At 43.2% G+C, this 27,934-nt stretch overlaps 2 protein-coding genes across 8 annotated transcripts in view; one reads left to right on the top strand and one right to left on the bottom strand.

The window, feature by feature from the left end:
* Positions 1 to 1,608: 1,608 nt before the first annotated feature.
* Positions 1,609 to 12,278, bottom strand: C9h2orf49 (similar to human chromosome 2 open reading frame 49). The gene is made up of 4 exons (NM_001008517.2): positions 12,168 to 12,278; positions 10,205 to 10,371; positions 6,121 to 6,496; positions 1,609 to 4,387 (listed from the first exon to the last, which is right to left on the bottom strand). The coding sequence occupies exons 1-4, from the start codon at positions 12,264 to 12,266 to the stop codon at positions 4,331 to 4,333; spliced, it is 699 nt and encodes a 232-aa protein (NP_001008517.1). The 5' UTR covers positions 12,267 to 12,278; the 3' UTR covers positions 1,609 to 4,330.
* A 123-nt stretch (positions 12,279 to 12,401) lies between these two features.
* Positions 12,402 to 27,934, top strand: part of Tgfbrap1 (transforming growth factor, beta receptor associated protein 1) — a 50,355-nt gene continuing 34,822 nt past the window's right edge. For 2 of the 7 annotated variants that reach the window (XM_006244789.5, XM_006244791.5), the window contains exon 1: positions 18,587 to 18,787. In XM_006244789.5, coding sequence (XP_006244851.1) covers positions 18,775 to 18,787 — 13 coding nt within the window. In that variant the 5' untranslated portion in view covers positions 18,587 to 18,774. Of the gene's footprint in view, positions 12,716 to 14,114; positions 14,347 to 18,586; positions 18,788 to 27,934 lie in introns of those variants that run through there. The other 5 variants (NM_001106907.2, XM_039083260.2, XM_039083262.2 and 2 more) reach the window with 5 other exon arrangements.

Here is a 27,934-nt window from a genome sequence, read left to right as displayed (position 1 = left end):
CTGGGTTGCACTGGAGACTCCAAGGTGTTGAAGAAGCTAGAGCCATGAGACATCCGCCAAGAAGAGTTGCACTCAGGGAGTAGAACCAGCCGAGGACAGAGAAGTGTGTTTCAGGCAGCAAAAGTAGAAGAGTAGAGCCATCTAAGACCTTTGACATCACACGTGAAGCTTCAGTACTTGGTTTGCCCTGCTAGATTTTGTTCTTGCTGCGGATAAGTGTTTCCTCACTATGCCTGCACTCCTTCCTTTTGGAATGGTAATATGCGTCCCACGGCACTGTATGCTAGAAATGTGTAATTTGCTTTTTTTTTTTTTAATTTCATAAGAGATTGCCTTGGGTCTAAGGCGAGAGTTGGACTTTTTAACTGTGCTAAGACTGTTCAGAGTACTTCTGAAGTTGGACAAACTGCATTTTGCATTATGCTATATAAGGCCATAGGCTCACGAGGGTCAGGTGGTTGAATATGCTAATCTGAATGAATGGCCGGCCGCCATAGGTTCACATACTTGAAAACCTGGTCCTCAGCTGGTAGAATTGTTTTGGGTAGCATTAGGTGGCATGGCCTTGTTAGAGGAACTGTGTCACACTGAGGCTTCAAAAGACTGTCTGCCTTATGATTGTGTCTCAAGATGTTAGCTCTAACACATGCCTGCCTGCCTGCCTATGCTCCTCAGTATGGCTGTCATGAACTCTAACCCTCTGAAACAATAAACCTTCTTCTAAAGTTGCCTTGGTCAAGGTATCTTATCACACAACAGAAGAGTAATACAGGAACATTAGATGTGGCCTTGATAGAAGTATGTCAGTGGGGGCTGAGCTCTGAGGTTTTATGAAGTTCCCCTGGTGTGCTTTCCAACATCCTGAAACTGTAGGCACAAAATAAACTTTCTTTTCTAACTTGCTCTGGGTATAGTGTCTTACCACAGGATTAGAAAAGTTGCCAAGTCATAAGCCAAGGCATAAAATAATTTTCTGTGCATCTAGACATAAATTTCTGAATAAATTATTGGTTCACATCCTGTCATTCCAAATACATTACTTCACATACCCTGCCTGCCTTCTGCATGGAGTTAGTAACTGAATCGCCCCGCTCAGCCTTAAGGTACAAAATCTGAAGGAATTAAAAAATACACAAGGACTCACATCTTCATCTCACAATAAGAAAATCAACTAAATTTTTAAGCAACTGAAAAAAGGCATTTCAGTTCATAAAACGCACTAGTGCAAGAAGACCTTTGTCTTTGCTCTTTTGGGTTCAAAATAGAAAATACCAGAGTATTTTCCAAGTTACTTAATTTACTCCTCAGAGGGGAGACCAGCTGTTCACTTCAGACCCCTTCCCCTTAAGTGTCCCAACCTAGACTCTGCTCTGCCCCGTTTATTACTTAGGAACACTTGGGGATGCACACCTTCACACCAGTCAAGATATCTTAAACATGACATCACTAACTGCCCTCTTGCTCACAAAAGGGAGCTCAACTGGGCTTCTTGAGTGTGGATAAGATTATGCCACACATAATGGCACTTCCTAAACCAGTTTCAGTCATATACATCATAGGAATATTTTTTCCTTTTATTTATATTGCAAATGACAGACCCGATCAAGATAGTTTTATTCAGTTTATTTAAATAAGGACAAGGCTACTTAAAAGACTATACATACAAAAATGTACATTACAAGGTCAACCTTTTCTATACTGAATTACAAAACTTACACAAGCATTTAAGAAAAGCACACTTAAAAACATGTCGACCAATTGTAGCCTCTCAACAATGCTCAAATTCCACAGTAGTAAGTAGAGAAAGTTCTTCCGTATGGGGATGATTTAATCTACTGGCAGTTTTACTTAATGTAAGTTTGTAAAAGGTCATTGCTGTTGAATGAGTCTCTACATCAGTTTTAGAACTGTCTCTCAAACTTAAGTCAAGCAAAACACAATTTCAAATGGAAGTTTCAATTTTGAAGAATTTTAATACCAGCAAACACAGCCTATGGTAGTAGCGAGCCACTCTTCCAAGTGTCTGGCAGCTGCCTAAATTATAAGGCTACTCTGGAAAACTATGACAGCCTTTGGGAAGCAATTTAGTGTCCTGGTGCTACAGGACTCCAGACTGCAGGATCCACACAGTGGTCTATGACCCCCTCGGATGTAGGAGGTTTGGGGTCAGACCATCTTCACCCTCAGTGAATGGAGTAAGGTCATAGACACAATGCCATCTGCAAATCTAAGTCTGAGGCTCAGACCTAGAGAAGAGAGGAAGAAGAGTGGGAAAGAGACCAGGATATACAAAATAGGAAAAAAAGAACAAGGTGGACTTGCCAATGGTAGATGCGGTGCCTTCTGTACCTCAGGAGCATCCCACCGTCTCTAATGCCATTCATTTGCCCGACCCAGGAATAATAGCTTGCACTGGGATACAGAATCCAAAGCAACAATACTAACCCTATACACTACTAAGTAAACTTACTCCAGACTTGTCCACTACCCTATAGAGTCCTTAGAGCCCAAACTCAAACACTACTTCAAAACAACACTCCCAAAGCTGCTGCCCCAGATTCACAGCTCTCAGCACGCTTCGTCATCACATGGAGGGAGCCAGTTCTACAATCCCTTCAGGAGGCATGGCGCTCTGTGATGGAGGCACTACATAATACACAGTGCATGGGTCAATGCTTTTCCACCTCTCAAACTCAAGACAGCTCAACAATATGCTGCTATGTGAGCGCAGATGCTGGATGGTCATAGTATAAACTTCAATTTGAAGCAACAATGTTACACAGTTCAGCTGTTATTACCAACCTACTCTGTAAGTTAAACATACAAATTAAAAATTAATTTCACTGAGTAACTAAAATAAGTTCCCACTGACTTAAAACTGTCAAACGGTAAACTCTCTCCTTAAGAGAGAAACACCGGTGGAAGCAGAGAGGTCAACTGAATATAAAATATAATGTGTTCTTCTACTCTAAAAGCTGCACTTTTAAAATCTACCTTGACCATTACATATAGGAGCACAGTTCCTTCCAACAATATTAACTTATCAACCCTGCAGATAACAATATATTTAAAAAATTACTGTAGAATCAACAGTTCATGCAACACTTAGTATCATAAACTTTGTCTTACATGTACAAATTTAGTCTGGGGGGAAGAAAGCAGAACGCTTAAAAACTACAGGGTTGATGCCTAAGAACAGTACTTACCTGCAAGGCTGAATTATTTTTTGTAAGGCTATTCTGATAAATGAACTAAAATGGCTGTTTAACAAATCAAAGAAAGGAGATGACCATATGGCATACCAACAAGACAAACCAACAATTTGAAGATTATACATGGAAAAAGTATGAAGTATCTTTTGCTCTTAGAAATATAAAGGAATAAGCAGACACTAGAAATCTCGACCTTAAAGCAAACAGTATTTTCTCATTTGCCTGCATTATACACGTGGATAATGCTATTTGCACAAAAATAAAAAGACCACCACGTACCCCTGCACGGGACATCCCTGCAGGAATCTGTATTATAGCACATGACCCTCTTCAGTAAGGAGTCCACTTTCTGCTGCACTCTACAGTGAATCCCAACTCAGTGTCCCGACAGTGACGACTGCCTACTCCACAGCATACTGATAAGCAACCCCCACCACTGCCACATGTTCTGGACTTTCTTCTGTCTAGACTTGTAGGACCCATCATTCCCAAGTTTTCTGACATGGAGTACAGCCTCTAACATGATCACCCAGCCTGAAGACATTAAAGTCAGTCTCATTTTAAAAAGCTTAAGTTCATACAAGAAATAGCTGAGCTCACAGTGAGACCTCAAGCTGCTTAAGACAAGAATAGACAGGGCCCCTGTAAGCCAGGAACATTCTACAGACAAAGCAGCTTTTGCCACTGAGAAGGAGAAATGGCAAGCCCTGACTTCCCTTTTGCTTTCCATGGGACAAAGTGACACACGTAACTGAAGAGCAGAACGCTTTTCCATCAACACCATCAATACACTGTTCTTGGCGAACCCTTCAAGATGCAGGTGGCAATATTTACTACAATACTGTGAACTGCTAACTGCTTTTGCTTGGAAAAAGAATTTTACAGAGGATGTGTACAAAGCTGTATTTTAAAAAGAAATTTCTTCCCTAATTGGGACATGAAAGTCAAGACATTGTAAGGAAGGGAAGAAATGGAGGGAGGGAGAGAAGGAAAAGACTCATTTTTCCAAACCTATTTTAAACCTCAAGGAAACCCCTCAGTGTTCAGGATCTCTGTAAATACTGTGGACTCATCTGAAACTGCGGCTGCAGCTCTATTTACATCTGGGAGGCTTCCCTTCATGGCCACGTAACATGCTGTATCTTCCTCTTTGCTTCTGGTGGCTTCAGGTGATTCTAGAAGACAGGAACAGGAACAGTTTATAACAGCAGATGCCTCAAAATGGCCAAAATGAGCACTCAGGCAGCCAAAGCCAGCTACAGGCCCACCAGAGCAAGAGCACTGCTGCCCTCTGGTGGGAACGGTGCTCAGATTATAAAGTAAGTCTCTTGGCTCCTATTTGTTCCGTGGTTCTCAAATGTTCTATGCCAAGATCATTTACACTCACACACACACACACCCTGAAGCCTATCCCACAAACGGCAGAACCAGAAACTACAGAAAGAAGAGGGAAGAGGCCTCTCTTGAGGCTCCTAGCCCACCTCCCTCCCTGATGTCATAGTCTAAACTTCATGAGACATGTTCACTAAATATTTACATTTCTAAGGTAATACCTATCTATATGTGTCTACATATATACACAAAGGTCATGGTTGTGTAAATACATATGCCTCGAAGGCTTACTCCTCATTATAGCATTGTTTCAGATGTGCATTATTGTTTTTTTTAATTAGTTTTTAACAAGACTTATTTATGTATGTGAGTACACTGCAGCTGTCTTCAGACACACCAGAAGAGGGCATTTGATCCTAGTACAGACGGTTGTGAGCCACCATGTGGTTGCTGGGAATTAAACTCAGAACCTGTGGAAGAGCAGCCAGTGCTCTTAACCACTGAGCCATCTCTCCAGCCTCGGATTTTCCTCTTTTTGGCCCACATTATCCTGTATCTCACAAAAGTAGTTAAGTATGTGAGCAGATTCGTGTCCAGCATATGCTCTGTAATAAAAGTATAGTCTGGCCACTTAACTGGAAAAGTCATGCAACTATGACATATGAAATCCAAGCATCCAGATGCTTCAAAACAGCAGAACACACACATGTAAGAGACTCCCCTTAGAACTCCTCTCTCCTTCCAAAGTTAAGTAATTTGATGTTTAGGGAAGAGTAGACTCTAAGGTAGGTTTAAGGTATGTACAAACAGACTTAAGGCCAAGGCCCAAATACTACTTTATAAATGTGTCTGCCCCAGACAATAGCATTCTGGGCCTCACCAACAAAGAAGTATTCATCTTTTTGATTCCAAGATGGAAAGGGAAATTTTAGGAAATCTGCCTCTCTGCATTCATTTTACCTAGAAAGAAATTTTGTGAACTTTCAAAAACAATAATCATTGTAGATTTTTAAATTCCAGGATTCAAATATATGAGCTATGGAATATAAAAAAACCAGATCACAGCAGAGTTTCAGGACAGCAAGTAGGCACTGTGGGCTATAGAGTCAGGTAGGAGCATGTCTCTTCACTCACTCTAGAATGGCACCTACTGAACTACAGCTCCTCAGCCTGGCTCGGCCAGAGACACATACGGTACTGCTTTGAAATACCCACTGGGGTAGACTGGGGACGCTGCAGAGCCCGGGTAGGTGAGATGGCATCCCGCTCAGGGCTCCAGTGGGTTCTGTGCAGGTAGGACCATTGTAGCCTTCCCTGCTGCAGGGACTGGTCTCAGGGTGATCCTTTATGTCAGTAAAGAATGGTGTCAGCGTAACTATCAAAACTCTGTTACAGTTTAACATGGAGCCAAGTTTTAAACACTACACTGTTTTCCAATCACAAGCCACTAAAGGAAATAGGCTTGTTTTTAGCACCGTATCCATCCCCAAAAGGAAGCAAGCACAGCCAGCTGCCCCGGAGCTACAGGGCGGATGCTCAGTGCCATGCTCAACATGGAAGCCGCCCCCACACTTACTGTGGCCTCTGCCTCTTCCTTAGGAGCAGCCCGTTTCAATTTCACAGGAGTAGTTCCAACAGGGGAGAGAGGCGGTGACTTCACTGGACCCGAAGGACTTTTCCTATGCGTCAAGTCATGGTTCTGTTTAGTGTCATTATTATTGTGCTCCATTTTATTGTTCATAGGTAAACTGGAATACAAAACTAGGGGTGCAATCCTCGAAGAGGAATTTGGTGATTTCCGAAGGCTATCACTGGTGGAGCCTGTCTGGGCAGGAGGCTTGAGCCGGTCGTCTGCTCCGTTCTCTGTCTTTTTCACTTTGATGCTTGTGCTTGTTGAGCTCCCATCGAACACAATGAGGGGTCTTTTCCTTAATCCATCTACAGCACTACCCCTGAAAGCAGAGAGATGTTTTCTTGTAAAGCAGCACACAGGCTGGCAGATTAATAGGCAACGAGGTTTCGTGAACAAACTGTGGTAAAGGAATAATCCTAGGCCCAAAGAAACAATTGTCTAGTGCTTTAAAGTATAAAATATTCATTTATAAGAATTTTCATTATCTTTTATGACATGTCTCTCAGAGTCGTGGGAGTGTGAATGCTTGGTCCCCAGTAGGAGGTACTGTTTGGGCAGTTAGGAGCTGTGGCCTTTTAGAGGGCCTCAGTGGGGGAGGGCTCTCTATTTCCTGCTTGCAGTTCAAGATGGGAGCTCACAATTGTGTACTGCCGACTACCACGATTGCCTGCCGAACGCACCCATCGCTCTGGACTAAGGGAAAGGCCCCTTCATAAGCCCAAATAAGGCTTTCTGTCTACAAACTGCCTTGATCTTGGTGTTTTATCAAAGAAATAGAAAATAACTGATATAAATATTAATTAGCTCCATAATAAAAAAGAGCAGCTCATCAGTACTGTTATTCTGTCCATGTGCTTATAATCAATTATTAGTTTACAAGAGAAACTACAAGACAGTTCCAAGATTCCCACAGCAGTAGTCCACAAACAACAAAGTAAAACTCTACTGCAGTTACCAAGTGTCTCCAAGGTCTGGACACTTTTTCATCAGTGAGTGAAATATCTGTGTAATTATAATCATGGGATTTGATGAGTCTTCATGCCCACTGACTGACTGGTACATCTCACTACTTCAAAGCACAGGCCTGAACATTGCAGGTAATTGTGAATACTTGTGGATTTAAACATGCAGAAGCATAGAAAACACAAAATAAAAACAAGGATAGAAGATTAGCAATAGTGACTGGCACAGGGGACTTTCAGTGGCTGGAACTGGAAGGACTGAGCATTGCTCTGGGTGAATCACCAAGGGAGGGATGAGTGAATGTGAAGGCTGAGACTGTGAAGACCGTAAGTAAGCTAATGTATTGTTTATAAAACAAACATACTCTACAAACCCACTGTAAAATAAGCCCATGGTGTTCACAGACCGAAGGAGCATGCCTGTACTGTGAAACACAGCCTCCATCTTCATGGGCATTGAGGCCTCCATATCCACCCTCATCTTTAGTCAGTTACATCATCTGAAGGAGGGCGTGTAGTGTGTGGCCACAAGGTTCTAGTGCAATGGTCCTCAACCTTCTGAATGCTGTGACCCTTTAATACAGTTCCTCATGTTATAGTGATCCCCAATCACAAAATTATTTTCATTGCTACTTCTTAACTAATTTTGCTACTCTTGTGAATTGTAACATAAATATCTGTGTTTTCTGATGGTCTTGGGCAATTCTTGTGAAAGGGCCATCTGACCCCCAAAGGGGTCAGGACCCACAGGATGGGAACCACCAGCTTAAAACTTGTGCCATTTGGAGGTTGCTCTCTCTGCTTCCTGTTTGGGGTTTGAGATATGAGCTCTCAGATGTTCCTGACACCCTGCCTAGGGCTTGCTACAGGGCTTCCCTACTGTGATGGTGATGAGCTTTTATCCCCATGGACCCATAAGCCAAATAAACTCTTCCTTCCATAAGCTGCCTTGGCCATGATACTTTATCACAGTGACAGAAATGTAACTGATACACTGTGTCTCACCTTGAGCTAGTTAGAGCATTCCTCTGGATCCACGTTTCTCACCAAAACAGGATACTTTTAGATAATTTCAACTATAATGCTCTGGTTTAAGATTCAAATTGTAAAGCGTTGTGTGTGTGCACAAGCAGAAGGGGGGGGGGGGTGGTTGGGAGTCCTATAGTGCTGGCATCAAACCCAGACCTTGCACCCCATCTAGGTAATTGCTCTATAACTGCGCTTCGAACCTCAATCTTTAAACTGCAAACTCTTAAAATAAAGCCAAAGATCTTTTCCAAATAATACCCAGGGGCTATTAAGTTTAGCTTTGAAAGAAAGCATGATCAGCACTAAAAGTTTTGCTTATTACTAGGACAAATGCTGGAATGTGCTAATAATACTGCTTGAACTTAAGAGCCTCAACAAGTAAATAAAATGAAAGGTACATTAACATAATTCAGACTTGTGAAAGTTAACACTAACGTGTAGCCCATACTAATATGTAATCATTCCTGATCAAGGCAAGACATTCACACATATATTAGACTACATTCATGCTTCCCATTCACCTCAGTTAAAAGACTCACAAAAGATTAAAACCACTGGTCAACTTAAACCTACATCTTCCCTCTTTCCCAGCTCTTCAAACCTTTCCTACTGCCTCTAGTGCACTGTCTACAGCAGTGCCTCTGAAGAGAAGGCCCTAGTAACTGATCAATACCACCACTAGTACGACCAACACTCATGGATTCTAGAAAGCCATCCTCCCAACATAGTCAACAACATTCACTAATCAAATGCAATTTTCTTTTAAAAATAATTTAATTAGTTTTCTGAAATTTAGGAATCTTTTAAGAATTAGATATCTGTGCCTTAATCTAAGTAACACTCTTCATTTCCACATTAGTCAAAAAGCTTAAGATCTTATTTGACTCATCTTTTCTTCCTCAGAAGTCAACAAATTCTATTGGTTGACTAGAAACACATCTAGACCTTAGCCCATCAAATTCCTTAGTCAAAAATATCATTTATTGCCTGGATGACAGTACAGCCTTCCCTGCTCCTCTTCCTCCTCCCTTCTTTTCTTCTTCTCCTTCTTCTTTTTAATTCTTTATTCTTTGTGAGTTTCCCATCCTGAACTCCAATCCCACTCATCTCCCTGTCCATTTGCCCTCGAAAGCTCCCTACTAAAAGAAAAATAAATAAAATAAGCTTCTGTTCCTCTGTCAGTACTAAATCCTCATTCGAACTCCTGTCAAATATCCTGTGGTTGCCCTGTGCCATGGAGATTCTGCAGCTTTGGATCTACAGACCCAGTCCATTCACATGCTCTAGCAGTTCATGGATGGGTAGATGTTGGCTTGAGCCAACTCAGAGCTCTCGACCTGGACCTGGGTAGTGGCAAGGGGCAGGGAGAGCCCTTATGCCTTTGGGGTCAGCTCACCCACACCCCTGCCACCAGGGCCAGCTCTATGACAGCACACCATCTTTGAAAGTCCCACCTTGCATTACTTCCTGGTTCAGCAGGGAGAGTGATCTTGTTTTTAAAAAAAAAGTCATCATGTAGGGCCATTAATGTCTCAAAACTTTCTCATAGTTTCTCATCTCGGAGTAAAGACAAATCCTCAAAATTCACAAGCTTCACTAGATCCCACAATACCAAGTTAATTCACAGTAGGTGTTCTACCTCCCTGTCTCCAATTCTGGATTGATACTGATACTGATACTGATACTGATAAAGACGCATTGCTGACCCAGACTCTCTTAGTGTGGAATATTGGACAACTCTCTACTTCTTACAGTTCTCTCTACTGAAATGCCATTCTACAGTCAAGCAGCTACGGGCTAGTTTATCATTATCCCTCTGTGATTTATCTGTCTCCTTAGCGTTTATCTCGGTCCATCATAGCACACACTAAACTTGATTAAGTTTGTCTCAACTAAGGCATGAAAAAAGGGATGTCAGTACATCCCACAATCATAGTACTTGGTGCTCATCAACAGAGCCCAAATAAATGATTTCTAAGTTTACCTGGTGGGAAAAAAAACACAAAGGATTAGATTACCAGTCACAAAAAAAGTACCTTTTGGTATCATTTTTCCCTTCATGGTGCTCTCTTTTCTTCTCCATCATCTTCCCCCATCGATTCTTTGGCAAATCCCTCTGAGGCAACGGAATGGCGTGCTGGACGTAAAGGTCAGTAAGGTTGTCTTTGTTTACTCTTACGTCATTTTCAACAGCTATGTTCTTCTGTGTGAAAGCAAACAGAAACAACTTCAAAACAACATCTTTCATTTGAAAGCCACCTATCTATGTAACATGGTAAAAGCATTATGCTTAATAAATTATAAAGCTATTTTTACAATTGTGTAAGTGTCAAACTGTATTATTAGATAGGCTATTAAAGACCCATTAAACTCTATAAAGCTCAGCTTTATCTTAAGAGTGGCCACGTGCCCTCGCTGTGAGAGGACTGCTGTCTGTAACTGCTGGACAACTCCACCAGAGGACCATCACCACCACCATCATTCCCTTCTTAATCTAAATAAAAATGGGACATTGCCTGAGGAAAACAGATTACAAAAACAAAAGCATCAGATTCTGTCCATAAGCTACTGAATCGGATTATGGTCCAATTGGTGGGGTAGGATCTTACTCTCATTCTGTTTTATTTCTCATGTTTCTTTTAATATGGTGGGTACTTGCATTTTGTTTTGTTGCTGGGTGTCTGAACCCAGTGACTTAAGTATGCCAAGCACTGACTTTAATATGGAGACCACTCCACCCCAAAACACAAATGTACTGACAAACATACACAGCACTACTGCAGAAGGAAACTTAACTCTCCCTTCTGATGACAGTGACAGTATACCATTAGCAGTCTGTCCCATCCCATTTTCACCATCCAATTCACAGTCCAACCACATATACCTAAATAACTTTAAATGACTATTCTCTCTCAGATCCCAGTTCCCTCTCAACGTCTTGAAGCACAATAATGCAAACCAACAGGAAAAATTGGGAAAATGTATGCTTTGTAAAAATGGGGGCGGGCGAGCCAGTTGTTTAGTTTGATTTCATTTTTAAGTTGTTGAACTATCTTATTCCTCTTTCATATAGTATATTGCTGGCTTCCAACTTCCATTTACTGCTTGGTGGGAGTATCAGAATACTCTTGGACAACATTCCCAGACGATTTCATTTGCTTGGTCCGCACTGAAGGGGCTGCCTTCTGGCAACAGTGCATAAAAGTATTGTCCTTGGGTCATCAGCAAGAACTGGTTAAAATGCAGTATCAGGGCATACATGGAACCAATTTGATGCGAAGCTGATGATGGGGCTCAATAATATGTTTTTGTAAGCCTTTGATAATCCTGGTGTGATGAAAATAGTGATGGAGAACTTCAAAAAATTAGAGAAAGATATGGTACCAAGGGGAAGAAAATCCACATGGAAAACAAAACGTGTCACATAAAACTCTAGAGAAACTTTCAGCAATTCTGTCATTTAAATAAAACATCACGTTTCTCTTTTACGATTTGCAATTATCTTAGGTCACACCGCCCGGGCGGGGGTGGGGGTGGGGGGTTGTTGGGTGGGGGACAAGCACCACCCAGAAAGCTAGGTGCTTTTAAGTTCTCCAAACGGTGACTCGGTCCTGATAATGATCTTAGGAAGAAGGTTCATCTCTCTGGGACTTATTTGAGTGTCTCTAAGAGAGGCGAGAAGCTACCTAACAGACTATTTCTTAGACGTTTTGGATCCAGCCCTGACTGCCCCAGACTTCTCCCTCCCGGTCTGTTCGCCTAGCCTATCTCTTCCGCAGGCCGTTGCTTGCACACAGGCAGCGGAAATCGTCTGAGACAACCTTTCGGAGTTATTGAGGATTTCCCGGGGATTCCAGTCACTCTCAGGAGGATTCCTTTGGGGATCAGGGGAGACAAGCCCCATTGGATCAGTGTGCGCGGGAGCGGCCACGAGCCTCCCGCAGGCCTGCCGGTCCTCCCGGCTGCCCGTCCGTCCACGGTCGGGTCTGAGCGCCCCACCTGCTCCAGGGTGAGGAGGAGGAATTCCTGGGACAGCAGCTCAGGGTGCAGCAGCAGCTCCGCGTCCGTGCAGCTGCGACCGCCCACATCCCCCGCCATGGTTGTCGCCAGGAGACCCCTGGCCGGCTACCCACAAGGCACTGCGGCGAAAGCGCTGCGGAAGTGACGTACGGGGCGGGGCTCTGGTGTCACCCAGCGCGCCGGAGACGCTATGCCTTTTACAGAGGGTAGAGTTCGTGGCTGGGCGTCCTGGCTGTTGCACCTCGGCCAAGAGGAAAGACAGGGACGGAGAGCGGAGGGGAGTCCTGCCCCGGCCGTGCCGGAAGCACGGGAGGCTAAGCAACGCGAGCTGGCCGCCATTGGTCCCGCCTCCTGTGACGTCCCATGGCAGTGGCCTCAGGGATTCTCCCGACTGCTTGGAAAGACAGAATCGGCCAAGAGGGCAGATAGCTGTGACCCCAATTGGCATGGTCATGTCTGAAGTCATCCTTCTTTTCGCTTTTTACAATGTCTCAATCGTTTATTGCCTAATCTCCCTTCTACATAAAGTAAGCCCAAATAACACTCCGTAATCCCCTCTCCTCCGACATAATAAGCATCAACTATTTTTTCCCTGGAAAGATACTTTAAACCAACCAGCACACGTGTGGGAAATAATAACCAGCAGATAAAGTAGTAGCGACAGTCCAGCGACTATTACACAGTTATTCCTCACATCAGCCTGATGTGCTATAGAATGCTTGTTTCTTGGATGAGGAAAATGATCCACAGGATAATTGGAGATTACAGACTGACAGTGGTGAAGAACAAAGTAAACTGCTTCTGTACTTACTAATAATCACAGTGAAGTGAATGAAGGCTTTTACTTTAACAAACTATTGTAGGCTTCAACTACGTTCTAATATTTTTGTGAGGAATCTGTTCTCTTTCATCATTCATAGGAGACAGTTCCTCAAGTTTTTGTACATTAAAAAGTTATACTTCATACCTCTTTTGAGAGCATAGTTTGTATGCTCTATAATGTATCGTTTTATTGGAAACTGTTGCATTGTCAATGAAAATAGAACTAGTAGGAGTCTACGGAAAATATACTTGAAAGTACTGAAAAATAAATGAGATGGTAAATTAGGAATGAGACATCTCGTAAAAATTTCCAGTTTGTATGATATTTTGGGGGTAGAAACAATTTCAGAGCTGCCAGGAATTTTTAAAATTAGTGGTTAAAAAGTATTCAATCCAGTGCTTTTATTTTTGTGTCTGGGAAGCTGATCTCAGTGACCTTCTCTGAAGGGACAAGTCTTAAAACTGGGACAAATGTTCTGAAATGGGATTAAGTGCCTTAGCTTTGCAACATAATTGTGCTATTATATATTCAAATTAACCTTTATATTGTCATATAATAATGAGACTGGCATAGATGGCATCATTGGCTCCATTTCCTTCACTAGAAGGTTATATTCATTGCTAAAGTTTTGCAGGGAATTTGAACTTGCAACCAAACCCAGTTTTCACTGGGTGAGCTGAGCTGGTCTCATGCTAGTTCCTTCAGAAAACTGCTGAAGAATAACCAAAATAAGAATAATACATGAGGTATGTGTACTTGTGAAGCACTGAGGGATATTAGAAAGTTATTGGCCATAGTATTCAAAGAAGGGGTAAGGGGGTTGGGGATTTAGCTCAGTGGTAGAGCACTTGCCTAGCAAGCGCAAGGCCCTGGGTTCGGTCCCCATCTCCGGAAAAAAAAAAGAAAGAAAGAAAGAAAGAAAGAAAGAAAGAAAGAAAGAAAGAAAGAAAGAAAGAAAAGAAAAAAGAAACAAAGAAGGGGTAAGGGGGCCAGTTTTGAAATGGCCCAGCCATGGATTGTTCCTACTCTCCCTGGGGACATACTTCATCTCCCTTAGAGCTTATCTTCGAAATAAAATTATCCTTGTCTCCCCATGTTGTAAGGATTGCACCTGAAATGTATCAAATGCCTCTCCAGTTGCTTCCACCTGGGCATGTGTAGCCTGTTGATTGACATCAAGGGAGAGAAGTAGCAAGAAGCTGGTGTATGAAGAGGCAAGTTTAATGTCTGGAAATGTGGTCCCCAGTCCCTGTTCTACTACTTGTCTCTGTGGATTTCTGGACCCACCATTCAAACTGAGACTTCAGACTCTTCATCTGCAAAAAGTTGTGACAGGTAAGATCTGTCCATTTTTTAACCCCTTCGCAGTACTCAAAGCACACCCTGGCCTAAAATAAATACATTAGAGCTATTCCAGGTGAATCTAAAAAAGAATTATGGAGTGAAAGAAATTGTAGTTTGAGACAAAAGAATATCAAGACTAAGAGTGAAAGAACTCTAATGAGTTCCATGGATATACAGATGAATATAAACTATAATGGATATACGAATATCTATACTTTCCTTTGTTGACAATGCCTGCCTACTTCTTACTGGACAGAGCCTCTTTTGAGTGATGCTCTGGGGAAATTTATACTTTCTGGACTGTGTTTCATTGGAATTTAATTCTCAGGCTAATGAAAAAGCTGTAGAGTAGGAACTTCAAAAAAACTTTTGGGATCATACTTCAAAATATGTTCAGGCAGAAGGACTGCTTCCAGAGGATTCAACCACACCATATAAAAACACCACCAAACCCCCCTACCTGGGAGCCAGGAACTGAAAGACTGAAAACTAGTTACCAGAGTGGTAAAAGCCTACCTCAGGCCCTGAGGACCTGATGCCTCTGGCATCTTGGTGAGAGCATTGTCAGTATAACACAATAGGAGCTTCAAACAGAAGTAAGGTTTCTTCATTAATACTCTGATTTGGTAATTCTAGTGACCAGAGGCACAGGGAACCAGTTAGTAATGAGCCACATGCCATCTCACTCGATGGTGAGCAGTCAAGTTCCCTGTCTTTCAATTCACTCCCTCACCAGGTTCACTAGTATGTATCATGCTGTATTTCATTTGTATTCAGTGGGTTTTGGGGGCCAGGATGATGGCATATGCTTTTAATCCTAGCTGAGTTTGAGGCAAGTCTGGGTTACATAGTGAAACCTTGACTCACAAAATTATAAATGAAAATGTTCGTAGGATGAATAAGGGGAAAATATTCACTAAGGACTTTGGGTATAGATTCTCTTTGTAAAGTAATATTTAAGGTATGCTATACATTTATCTATCATTTATTTATTTAGTCTGTGGGTGTGTTTTCTGCTTTTTTTCCTGTGGACTTTGTATGTACCTCGTGTCCATTAAGGCAGGAATAGGGCATTTGATTTCTTGAACCTGGAGTTATAGTCGGTTGTAAGTGGCCATGTAGATGTTGGAAATTGAGCCTGGGTACTCTGCAGGAACAGCTAGCATTTCTCCTACAAATATGTGCTGTTTGTCAACCATATATCTGAGCTTAAAGCAAGGAGCTTCAAAATGAAGTACTTCACATTCTGGATTTGTGTTCTTAGCTATCAGTATTTATAACACTATTAATTGTAATGGTGCAGTTTCTCACTCCTCAGCACATGGTGAGGATGCATTTACTTACTAAAATGACTGGTTTTTTTTTCCTGTAACCCCGGTGTCTTCATGTGTGCAGACACATTGATGAGTACTAACTAGGTGGCTTCAGATCCCAGAGACAGTTCTCACAGTCCTTGAATCTGGGAGAGCCAAGGTACTGTAAGCTTTAGTGATCGTCTGTTCCGCAGAGAGGGAGACTTCTCACAGTGTCCTTATTTGGCACTTGGCAGAAAGATGCCGGGCTGCACTTCCTTGATAATCCTGCCTCTGGGCTTTATCCTAGAGGATTTGCCTCTTAATTCTGTTATACCGAGGTACATGTTTCTACAGGGATTTGGGGACATGCTTAAATTCAGACCAAGGTCCTTTTCTCCTAGGGTACCTCCTCTTATCTCTGGCTCTTCAGCTCTAAGAACAGTGTCTGCCACACAGCAAGAAGTATTAGGTTTGTGCTGAATGATTCTTAGGTACATCCCACCTGGGCTCCATTGTCACCAAACCTCTACAGCACGCACAGTATGTTATTTTTTAACCTTGTGGTTTGGTTAGGTATTTTTTTTCTTGCACCTATCTCTCTAATTTAGTGGTTTTCAAGACAGTAAACCCCCAGAGACAGAGTCTGACTTAGCCTCTGGTATAGCACTTGCATGCAGGTGCTGCTCAGGAAATCATTGATTTGAGTAATAACTGAAAATTTTATTGGGCTAGAGCTAAAGTACCAGTATATGACTCTGTGTGTGTGTGTGTGTGTGTGTGTGTGTGTGTGTGTGTGTGATTAAATGAGCTAATATTATACAAATAAAATCTTTCAAAACTATCAGAAACTATGTTTACTTTTCAAATCATACATGTAACTTTGCTTAACCTGGTCCTTAAAAGTGATATCCTAACATGTTAAGTATTAGTTATGCACCAAATGTGTTAAATATATTCTTAAGAATGTGTATGTGTTAGAATAAGGGAATATTAGCATTAAAGCCCTCTGGGGTTAACAACATTGCTATGTGGTAAAGGACATTCTCAGCATGAAGAGGTTCCCAGCTTTCACCCCAGCATCGCTATTAATTGCACTGAAAGATAAGTTAGTGCATTAAGTCACCCAACTCTTTTAACTGGCTGAGTGCTTTCTGTGTGCAGGAAGACAGAACAGTGAGCTTGATAGACATGAGGTACATAACACAAGACAGACAGAGGATGTTAAGTTTTGGAAGTGTTTGGCAACTGCTGCCCCACACAATTGTATTTATGAAATACTCCATTTTCTTTAGTTTTCTATCAGAACCACCTTTTCACTTCCCATGAAATAACCTTACAGTGTCTGATAGACCCTGTATTATTAAAAAATATTAATAAATGAATTAAAATTCATCTGAGAGGATAGAGATGACTCAGCAGAGGACTTGAGTTTGGTTCCCAACACCAACCTGGCTCGCAGCCATCTGTAACTCCAGTTTCAGATCTGATCCCTTCTTCTGACCTCTGTGTGCTACTGTACACACATGGTACACACACATATATGTAGGAAAAAGTACTCATACATATATAATAAAAGTAAAACTTTCCAAAAATTCACTGTGTTTAAATGGACCCAGCAGAAACAATGTGAAGAATTAGTTAGCATATGAAGATCCTAAGCATGTTTCACAGGCCAGGCATTACCTAAAGGGGGCTGTTATTTGCGATGTAGGTGAATCAGTGTCCCAAGAACAGATGTTTCAACAATAGAGCTTGCTATTTTAAAAATCCTGTGGTAAGCCTCCTCGTAAAGAAAATAATTGTTTCTGATATACCTCTTTTTTTTTTTTGACAGTATTTATCTTCACTCCTGGATCATCTAGAGTGGAATGTAAAAGTTGTCCCATAAACTATTTAATCAGTAGGACTTAATTTCATGTTACAAACACATTTTGAGTTCTTGCTCTGACCCTTACTAGTGTAAGCTTCAGGATAAGTCATTTTGTCTTTTTGCCTCAGTAAAATAGGGGAATTTAAGTGCGTATCTCATAAGGGTACGACAAGGTAGAAATTAAACTACACTGAACTTGGGGTCTATAGTCATCAGTGGAGGTTCCCTCAGTAGCTGATATTTTGGTCCCCACCCCTACATGCCTTCCTCCTTCGAAACAAGGCTACAGAATAGTAAGTCTTATTATCCACTCTGGGGCTTAGGATGGTATCTTTCCTACAAACTCTGAGGACAGGGTCGGCAGTGGGGGTGGGAGGGTACCCTAAAGCCACCTCTTTAATGGGTTCTCAAGTCAAGGGAAATAACTGGAGAAACCTGGCATTTTTGTGCAGTGGCAGCACTGATGAAGAGCTTCCTAACTCTTAATCGTGAAACTGAGTTTTCATTCTATACGGAAGGATTAAAGGAGTGGTCATTGGTGGACTGCCCAAAAATAAGTGTGTGGAATTGCCCTGGGACTCCCAGCTAGGAAGGGATAGCATGCAAATATGCTCCTCCCCTCCGGGTCTAGCATTCCTCCTGCCTGGACTAGCAGTAGGCCTAGGAACCGAAGTGCTGTGCCACCCATTCTCATTGGCACACTGAAGTCCAGCAAGCACCCCTCGCCCGCAAGTCGGGACCGGGCTGTTAGTCTGTCTACCCATCTGTCTAGGAGCGTTTCTCCGAGCTTCCACCTGACCAGCGGAGCTGTGCAGTAGCCAGCCATGGAGTGGGCAGTCGAGAAGGCAAGGGGCGCTTCCCAGGCGGGAGGCGGAGACGCTCCCCTCCCGAGGGCTGCGGTCGGGGTCTGCGCCGCCTGCGCACTCGCCGGCGCGCGCTCGCCCGCCCGCCTTCCCGACCGCCGGGTCCTGACGCGGAGCCCCCCAGCGGCGCGCGGCGGCCTGGGCACCGGCGAGCGCCCGCCCTCCGCCGGCGCCGGGCGGCGGCCCACGTGACGGGAAGCGGCGGCGGCGGGGCCGGCAGCCCAGGAGCCGCGGCCAGAGCGGGCGGCGGTGCCCCAGGCCGCGGGCGGCGCGGGACGGCTGCGCTACGCCGGTGAGAAGCGGGGGGCGGCCTGCAGGAGCGGCGGGTGCGCGACCGGCTCTGACGGACGCCCGCGCAGGTGCAGCGGGGCGGGAGCAGGCGAGTGCCTGCATGACTGGGCCAGGTGTGCTGCTGGGGACCGGCGTGCGGGCTTTGGGGACCCAGGGGTGGTCACCGTGCGGGGTCACTGTGTACACTGTGATCTGGGGGTGTGTCAGGGTAAGGAAGCGGAGACTCCGAGAGACCTCGTCCTTGAACTTGCGTTTCTGGGGAGAAAGATCGGGATCGGAAAGGATCGTGCCGGTGTTCCTCCACCCTTCAGGTGGAAGGATTGGGGTGCGTGATGTAATTGAAGTTTGCTGAGGTCTGTGAATTAGAAGTTGAAATTGGGGTCAGGCTTGGGTCTGAACTGAGAGACTAGGAGAATAGATAGGGGAGTGTTGAACCGGACGCGGAGGCCTATGTTCGGGTCCCTGGCCCCAGTCTTTACCGCAGGGTCAGGGACTGGGAGCTGCACCCCAGGGAACTTTTCCTTTCCTTTGCTTCTGCCTGATTTCCCCTGCTTCATGAGGCTGCCCGAGTTGCCTCTTGGTGTTGCTTCTGTCAAAGGGTTGTTGGTTGAGTATGAGAGGTTGCTGCTCTGGGGTTACAGTTTAGATGCTGAAACAGAGTTCACACTGTGCTTCTTAGTCTGGGCAGATACGATTGAGCACTCATGTGCTTCGGATAGGGCGTGCTGGGTCAGGAGGGCAAGTAGTGTTAATGTGGTGGCAAGAGAAGACACAGAGGAGTGTTGGAGGAGGGTAAGGCTGCCCTGGGAGGGGGTCCTGCCTGCTACTAACAGGAGATGGCTAGGCAGAGACTGGCTGGTGTGGTGCCTGCTGCACCCACGTGCTGGTGGGCATGATTCTTTCTTGGTCAGCAAGCTGAGGACTCACAGCTCCAAGGTCCAGGAAGAGATATTTGGACAGCTGCTTCCTTTTCTTTTTCCTCTCATTTCTGCTAACCAAGCAACTGTCACTTTGGTGTGTAGTAAAAGGCAGTGCTTGACCAGAATCCCCAAGACCCAGCTCACAGACCTGTCTCAGCACCTTCTCAGACCCTGGTTCACCACACTCCATGGCCATGATGAGGGTGAGGCTGTGAAATTAAATCCCACTCCGGTCACTTCCCAACAGTGACCTTTGGATGCCATTTCCCTGATCAAAATGGGGCTAATAGCAAGGTGTGGTGGAACCTGCATTTAGGAGATAGAGGTAGAAGGACAGGGAATTCAGGACCATCAGCAGCCATCCATGACTATGTATTGATACCAACCTAGGTTACTCAAGGCCTTGTCTTGCTGCCCTATTCACACAATAGGGCTGATTTTACAGAAGGTGTATGGATTCTCATAAGGAGATATTCATGGGAGGCATCTATCTCAAGAGCTGACACCTAACAAAAATGCATTAAGTGTTCACTAATAAAAATGAGAATGTTAAGGCCATGCTTCCATTCTGAAAACTCCTAGTTCAGTGATCTGAGCAATCGCTGACCCCCTGGAGGTTTTACTGTGGAGTTAGGCTGTGGATTCTGGATTTCAGTTCACCGTACATGACAAGGCATGCATGTTCAGCTCATTGGTTAGACTTGGTACGACTCTTGGCCTTATTTTGTCTGCATTCCTTCCTCCCACCATATCTGAGTGGAAGTCTTCTGGTCCTAGAGTTGGGGACATTATTGCAGGCTTGCACGGCCAATTCAGCTTTGGCCTAAACTCTCTAGAGACAAAGGTACTGTGCTTCACAAGCAGCTTCTTCAGTTGTAGAACTGTAAAAAAGCCTGGATCTTGCTATTTAAAAAGCAAGAATGGGGCCTGGGGATGTGGCTCAGTGGGTAGACTGCCAGCCTAGCATGACTGAAGACCTCAGGTCTATCTCCAGTACTGCATAAAGCCAGGTGTAGAGGCTGTAATTTCTCCATTTGGAGAGAGAAGCAAAGGGATCTGGAATTCAAGGTCTTCTTTAACTACATAGAAAGTTAGAGGGTAACTTGGGCTGGCTACATGAGACCCTGTTTGTTTGTTTGTTTGTTTGTTTTGTTTTGTTTTTCTTAATCTTGCCCAAGTGAGTAGGGGCCCAGCACAAGTGCACAGGAAAGGTTTTGAAAACAATACATGTATTTTCTAGAACTGATTTGCAATTAACATTTCTGCTTTTTAACAATTACTAACAGCTTTTATTCTTAATGCTAAACTTTTGATCCTTTATGGAAACTAAAGCAATCTCAATGAATGAGTTAAGCATCTTGTTTTGGTCAGGATCCAGTCCTCGTTAGAAAGACATTAAAGTCATCATTTGTGGTGACCAGGTGTTTGGGTCCTGCAGAATGATTTGGCTCAGATGTTAGAACTCATCTCCTCTGTGGTATACCCAGCCTGTTTTACTATACTGAAAAATATTTGACTACAAAATGAGTGCAAAACTAACAACTCAGTCTGGGGCTACCCACATGAGGCTGAGTGCTTCCTGCCTTAAAATCCCCTTAGAAGTCTACATGAAGATTCAAGATCAAGATTGTTGTCTTCATAGTCAGGTGGCTGCTGTAGAATAAATTAAAAATTCAACAAAAATAATGTGAGTAAGATAACTGCCCGAAATCTCATAGGCATGTGATAATTCTTTGTTAGTGTTTGAAGGTTCTGTGTTGAGGACAGTGTTAGGTGGGAAGTGCCCAGAGATCCCTATTACCACCCCTCTCCTTCCCACTACCTCTCCCCCCTTGCTTCTTTGGTTATAACCATTGATGAAACTCATTTAGGATGTATATGATATCCTAGGTACACACTAGTCCTACATGGGTACACAGTGTTTGTATGGTAACTGTAGTGTATATTCACTGTAGGTGAATATATAGTATGCATATGTGATGTACAAATATGTATACACCGTCATTCTTAGTATCTATGGATTTGGGTTCCAGGGCTCTCCATGGATACCTACTCTGTAGGGCTTATGTTTTATAGAATATAAGATGCTGCAGTAATTGTATGTAACATGTAGCAGCTTAGCGTGATACACATTATATCACGTATGTCTAATGCTTTCGATATAGAGTTCAATAGAACCCCGTATCCATGCATTCAGACATGGAACCCATGAATTAGAGGACAACTTGTATTTTTATATTTTTACCATTTGTGGCAGCAAAGCTAGGAGTAATTAGATATAGATGTGTGCCAGGGTATTATCAAGGCATATTAAACCATAACTGTCTTTTCTCCTCTATCTTCTCCCTCCCTCTATCTCTGTTAGGTCACTGGAACAGGCCAGTGTATTCTATGACTATCTATTTTATTTTATTTTATTTATTTTTATTTACTTATTTTTTTCGTGCTCAGCTTTTTATTGTCTCTTCCGTACTTGTGTTGATCAAATGTTGCCTGGTTACAAGCTAATATATTTGCTGTTGACTTCTAGCAAATCTCAAGATTGAGTCCCTAAACTGGGGTGCTTTTCAGCAAGAACACTTTATGCCAGGTAAATATATATCCTGATTTGATGGGAAGTGTCTGAGTCTCAACAAGACAGGTGGAGTCATAGAATTTATCTTTGGGATTCACAGCAGGGTACTAAGAGCCCCGCTGATCTCAGGAATCACTTTAGGACCAATTCCAACTGGCCAGTCACCTGGAAGGATGACTTGAAATAGAAGACCTCTACTTTATAGAATTGTTGCTGTAGTCAGAAAGACTAGGTCAGAGGAAGTGAAGTCAGCTTGTCCCCTCAGTCAGTAGAACTTGGGAAGCGTGCAGTTGGAAACAAACTAGGGCCCCTGTGTAGCTGAGTACCATTACACAAATCAGAGGACAGTTCTCTGCCATCCCTTCTCTTCCCAGAGTTGTTGTAAGGAAGGAAGCGAGGCAATCCCGGCACTCAAGTGACTAAATCAAAAGATTTCTATGTTTGAGACTAGCCTGTGCTACATGACAAGATCCTGTCTCAGAAAGCAGAGAACCCAGGCCTGGTGCTGTACATTTGTAATCCCAGTGCTCAAGAAGGTGAGACAGGAGGATCAGCTTGAATTAGAGGCTACCCTAGGCTACAGTTGTCTTAGACAAAAAAAGAGCACCCCTACACACACACACACACACACACACACACACACACATACACACACACACACACTACAAAGAGGGACGTGAGCAAGAAAAGGAGGGAAAGAATGAAGTGAATTAGAAATAACTACAGCCAACCCAGTGCTTGGGGCTCTCATGGGGTTTAGCCAAGATGTTCTCAGGAATGCATTGCCTGGTACCCAGTCAGGCTTGGAACAGCCTTTGCACTATGTATGTTATGTACACACACCACACCTTCTTGAAAGGGCCTGTGCTCTGGAGTTAAGATGCCTGGACTAGAGCCTTAGCTCTCCACATTCCAAATACCAGATTTCCAAATGGTGGTTGATCAAGCCATCTGAACTACCCTCTTCTCCTCAGGCAGCTAGATGTCAGTGCTGGGGAAACCTACAGTGGGGTGCAAACCCTACGCCGACTCAATGATTACAAGGAGGTGGCGAGGCCACAGCCAGCACTCAAATCGTCAGTTGACACTGGGAGTGTCTGCCACATACTATTCCCACTGCCATTGTTCACGTAGGACACTTGAGTTCTGGGGACTCTGTCTTTTCAGGGTGCTTTGACCTTTCCCAGCCCCAGTGCTCATGCTCCAAACATCTCCCCTGGCTGTTGCTCTCAGAGCTCAGACTCTAGTTCTGACCGTATGAGGAATCAGCTTCCAGGCTGCAGAAATGCATCAATGGTTGAGAATACTTGCTGTTCTTCCAGAGGACTCACCATCAGTAACATATAACTTCCTGTAATTCCAGAGCCAGAGGATCCAAAGCTCCCTGGCCTCTGCAAGCACCTCATACACATAGCATAAACAAGTAGACATGCATTTATACGCATCATTTTTTAAATTAAAAAAACTAACGTTTATTGTTCCAGTCCAGATGCACAAGCGTCCCCGTTTTCCTCATTCGTGTGTGTGTGTATGTGTGTGTGTGTGTGTGTGTGTGTGTGTGTGTGTGTGTGTGTGTGTGTGTGTGTGGGGCCTAGGCTTGTCTTGAATGTGTGTCTTCAAGTAGTCATCCTGCTTCAATCTCTACGTAGCTGAGACTGAGGGGTATCCTACTGGTGAGACTTTAAACCCCTGTCTTTGAAAAGCTTTTAACTTCAAGGTATTATCTAGATGGATGCTAAGTTAATACCCTCAAATGCAGACAAATCGCCTCCCAAAGTAATTCAGTAAAGAACTTAAACCCACCACAGAAGCCCCAGAACACTAAAGGGGCCTTGCCATGGACAGTTTTGTTTCCTACTTTGTGACTCTGGACATGTACATCTGACCAGTTCCTTCTAGAAAAGAAATCCCCCTGTCTCTATCTCTCTTTCCCCCTTCTCTCCCCTGCTCCTTCTCCTCCCTTCTCCTACCCTCCCCTTTATCTCCATCTCTCCGAGGGCAGCCTTGCCTTTATCTCTTTATCTCTTTTTTCCCTGCAGAAAAAGCATTGTTTGGTCTATCCCTTTCTTTACAAATCACCTTAAAGACCAGAATGACCTACCATTCTGGTTACAGGGTCCACATTACTACCTGCCTTTCCCTCCTACTGAACTTCGGTGCAAATGTCAGAATGACCATTTGATTTCTGTTCACTTTTAGTATAACTCCATAAGCCAAAAACTAGAACAAAATAAAACAAAACTTACCATGGAATGAGAAAATACCAAAATGACTTTTTGGTATTTGAGAAATGGCCCTTAAAAGTGGATTTAATGCAAACAAAGTACTGGATTTAGATGAACAGAAATTGTGAGTCAGTTATATATGTGATAATTATATGCTTGCATGAAATGAAATTTTAAATGAAAATCGTGCAAGTTGTGAAATCTAGTAAGTTTACTGAATGGATTCTTTTTTTTTTTTAATTCGTAACATTAAACTAGTTTGGGAAAGTAAATATTTTATAAATATGTATTATAAAAATTAATGATTAAATCTAATTAGAAAATGGATGGTTACCCCCACAACAGTGATATCACTATTGACCAGTCAAAATACATCATATTCTTATGTAAATGTTACAACGAGGACTGGGGAGATGGCTCAGTGAGCCAAAGCGCTTGCCACACAAACACGAGGATCTGAGTTCAAATCTGCAGGATCCACATAAAACCAGGCATAGTAGTGTACGTCTGTAATCCCAGTACACCCATGACAAAATGGGAGCTAGAGACAGGAGGATGCGAGGTGCAATGGTTATTCCTGGCTGTCAACCTGACTATATCTGGAATGAACTGCCATCCAGACTTGGAGGGCTCACCTGGGATCCAGATCTTGAGGCAAAGTGGCCATGAAAAGCTTAGGCCTAAGCAAGGTGGTACACATCTTTAATCCCAGGAGACTAAGGCCAGGAGATCTCTGAGTTCAAGGTCAGCCTGGGACAAAACAAGTCCCAGATCCAGGCGTGGTGGTACAGACCTTCTACTGCAGACCTACATAAGGACATTGGAAGAAGGAAGATTCACTCTTCTTCACGGCTTGCATTTACTTGCCAGCACATCTGTTGGAACCTACTTCTACAGAAGAGCAGCTGTAACAACTAGCCTTGTGGGACTGAGAAACTACTAGATCCTTGGACTGCCATTCACAGCTGCCCATTGTTGGAGAGGTGACTGTACGTCATCATAATAATCTCCTCAATATAGACAGATATTCCATAAGTTCTGTGACTCTGGAGAATCCTAACTAATACACATGGGTTAGCTAGCTTACGAGGTGCCTTCAAGGTGGAAGGCAGAGACCAACATCTGAGGTTGTCCTCTCACCTCCACGTGTGTGTCTTGGCCCGAACATACTTGTGCTCACACATGAAATGCATATGTGTGAGTTACACATACACATACCCATATATACATAAAAAGATTTTAAAACAAAATAGAACCAATTATATGATTAATATATATTAAAAGCTTTAAAATTAATGCTTAATAACAGAAAAATACCTGTAATCTGTAAAGATGTAGTGAATAATGAGAGCAACATTCAGTTCAGGAAACTAAACTTTCTGATACCTCAGAAATCTATCACCTGCCTGTTCCCAGCCCCATCACCCCTGGATTTATTTCTTCCCATGAAACTCCCCATGAGTGGATTCAACCTTGTTTTGTACCTATAGATCATTTTCTTGTTACACTGTGTCTTGTGGAGGAAAGCTGGGGTATTTCCAGTTCTCTCTCACCCCAGACAGGATCAGTGTTCCCTTCTTGCTTGTCTCTTTGTCAACATAAAATGAATTCCGTGGGGAGAGCCATCAGCTTACCCAGACACATCAAGAGCTCCACAGAAAATGCTAGAACAGGTTTAGCAGTTTGGAACCTCCACTGACATTACAGTTTTCACTGTGCCCGTGTTTTTACATCCACATGCAATTTCCATGTTCTCTGTTTATTCAGGGGCATAAAATCAGATCCCTTTCTTTCAGGGATAATCTGCAGAATATAATTCCTGATTATTACGGCAACTCACCTTCTCAGGGGTGGGAAAACCTGTGTGTGTGCTTGGCCTATAATGGCATTTTACTAGTTTCCCATTACAGCCAGATATCTTCGGTCAAAAATGGGAGTCCCTTCTTGTTTCAAGAGGCAGTCTTCTCATGTAGGTTAGGCTGACCTGGAACTCCCCACCATGTATGTTAGGTATGCAGGTATGCCTGCCTAATGAAGGACACATGTCACCGCGTAGGTTAATGAACTTTGACCAGTGTGCTTGTGTGAATGAGAATGATCTCCATAGACTCATATATTTGAATGTTTGGTCTCTAGTGGGAAGGATTAGGGGGTGTATTCCTGGAAGTGGGTTTTGGGGTTTTAAAAGCCCATGCGAATCCCAGTTAACACCTTCTCTCCCCCAACACACCCACCCCTTCTTTCCTTCCCTTCCCTCATGCTTTGCATCTCACCACAGTGGTCGTGATCTCTAACCCTCTGAAACTGTGAGCTTTAAATAAACTCTTTTGCAAGTTGCCTTGGTCATGGTGTTTGGTCACAGCAATAGAAAAGAATCTAAGACAGCAAATCTCCATACTGTGACACCAGACACCTTAAACAAGATACAGACTCTTCCTGAACCCCAGAGAGTCGCTTTTGTCATTCGCCATTTAGTCACCCTACCCCTAAAGTAAGTACTTTTCGAGTGAGAGCAACACAAATCCGTGCTGTCTACTTTTGAAATTTATGTACGTGGAAATGTATAGAATACACAGCGTTTTATTATTTTATTTTTGTGTTTACATATGTGAGGGCACATGCATGCCAGGGCACCATGTGTGTGGAAGTCAAAAGAAAACTTGTAGGAGTTGTGTATTTCCTTCACCACCCAAGACCCAGTGGTAAATGTTTTTACCTGCTGAACTGTCTCCCACAGTGTTTTTGACATCTACCCAATGTATTGTTTTTACCCATGTCTTCCTAACCTAGCATTCTACTATAAATGTGTCACAAATGACTAGGCTGGGAAGACAGCTCTGACAATAAGTGCTTAGCTCAGATGTGTTCCCTGAGTTCTTTTTTTTTTTTTTTTTCTTTTTTTTTCTTTTTTTCGGACCTGGGGACCGAACCCAGGGCCTTGCGCTTGCTAGGCAAGCGCTCTACCACTGAGCTAAATCCCCAACCCCATTCCCTGAGTTCTTAATCTCATCTGTTTTCTGTTTTCTGACTATTAAGAACAGGACCATGGTGTGTATCTTGCATAGTCATATAGAAACATTAAGAATGGTCCATGCCTGTAATCCTGGCACTTGCAGACTTTCAAGGGCATCTTCAGTTTAATGAATATGAGGACCTATTTAAACAAAACAAACAAATAAAACAAAAAACAAAAAAGAAAATGTATGAGGTAGTCAGATACTACATGTTTATCTTTGTTAAAAAGAGAAACTAGAGAATAGACTCTTCAAGGGGATTATGCCACCTTAAACTATTCCTAGCAAGCCTGAGCTTTCCCTTTGTTCTGTGTCCCTATTGACACTTGGAGTCCACCTTTGCTTTCTTGTTTGTTTTTCTTTTGTTTAAACAGTATCAGGTTCTGAACCCAGGGCCTCTTAAAAAAATGTTCTATTACTGAGCTGTAGTCTTAACCTTAATGTCAATCCTTCTCTTTTCCTTTCTCTTCTTTCCTTTCCTTTCTCCCTTTCTTTCTTTCCTTCCTTCCTTCCTTCCTTCCTTCCT

This window comes from Rattus norvegicus, chromosome 9, assembly GCF_036323735.1.
Source record: "Rattus norvegicus strain BN/NHsdMcwi chromosome 9, GRCr8, whole genome shotgun sequence".
NCBI classification, from domain to species: Eukaryota; Metazoa; Chordata; class Mammalia; order Rodentia; family Muridae; genus Rattus; species Rattus norvegicus.
Note: the sequence above shows the minus strand (reverse complement) of the source record. Positions and strands in the feature narration are given on the sequence as shown.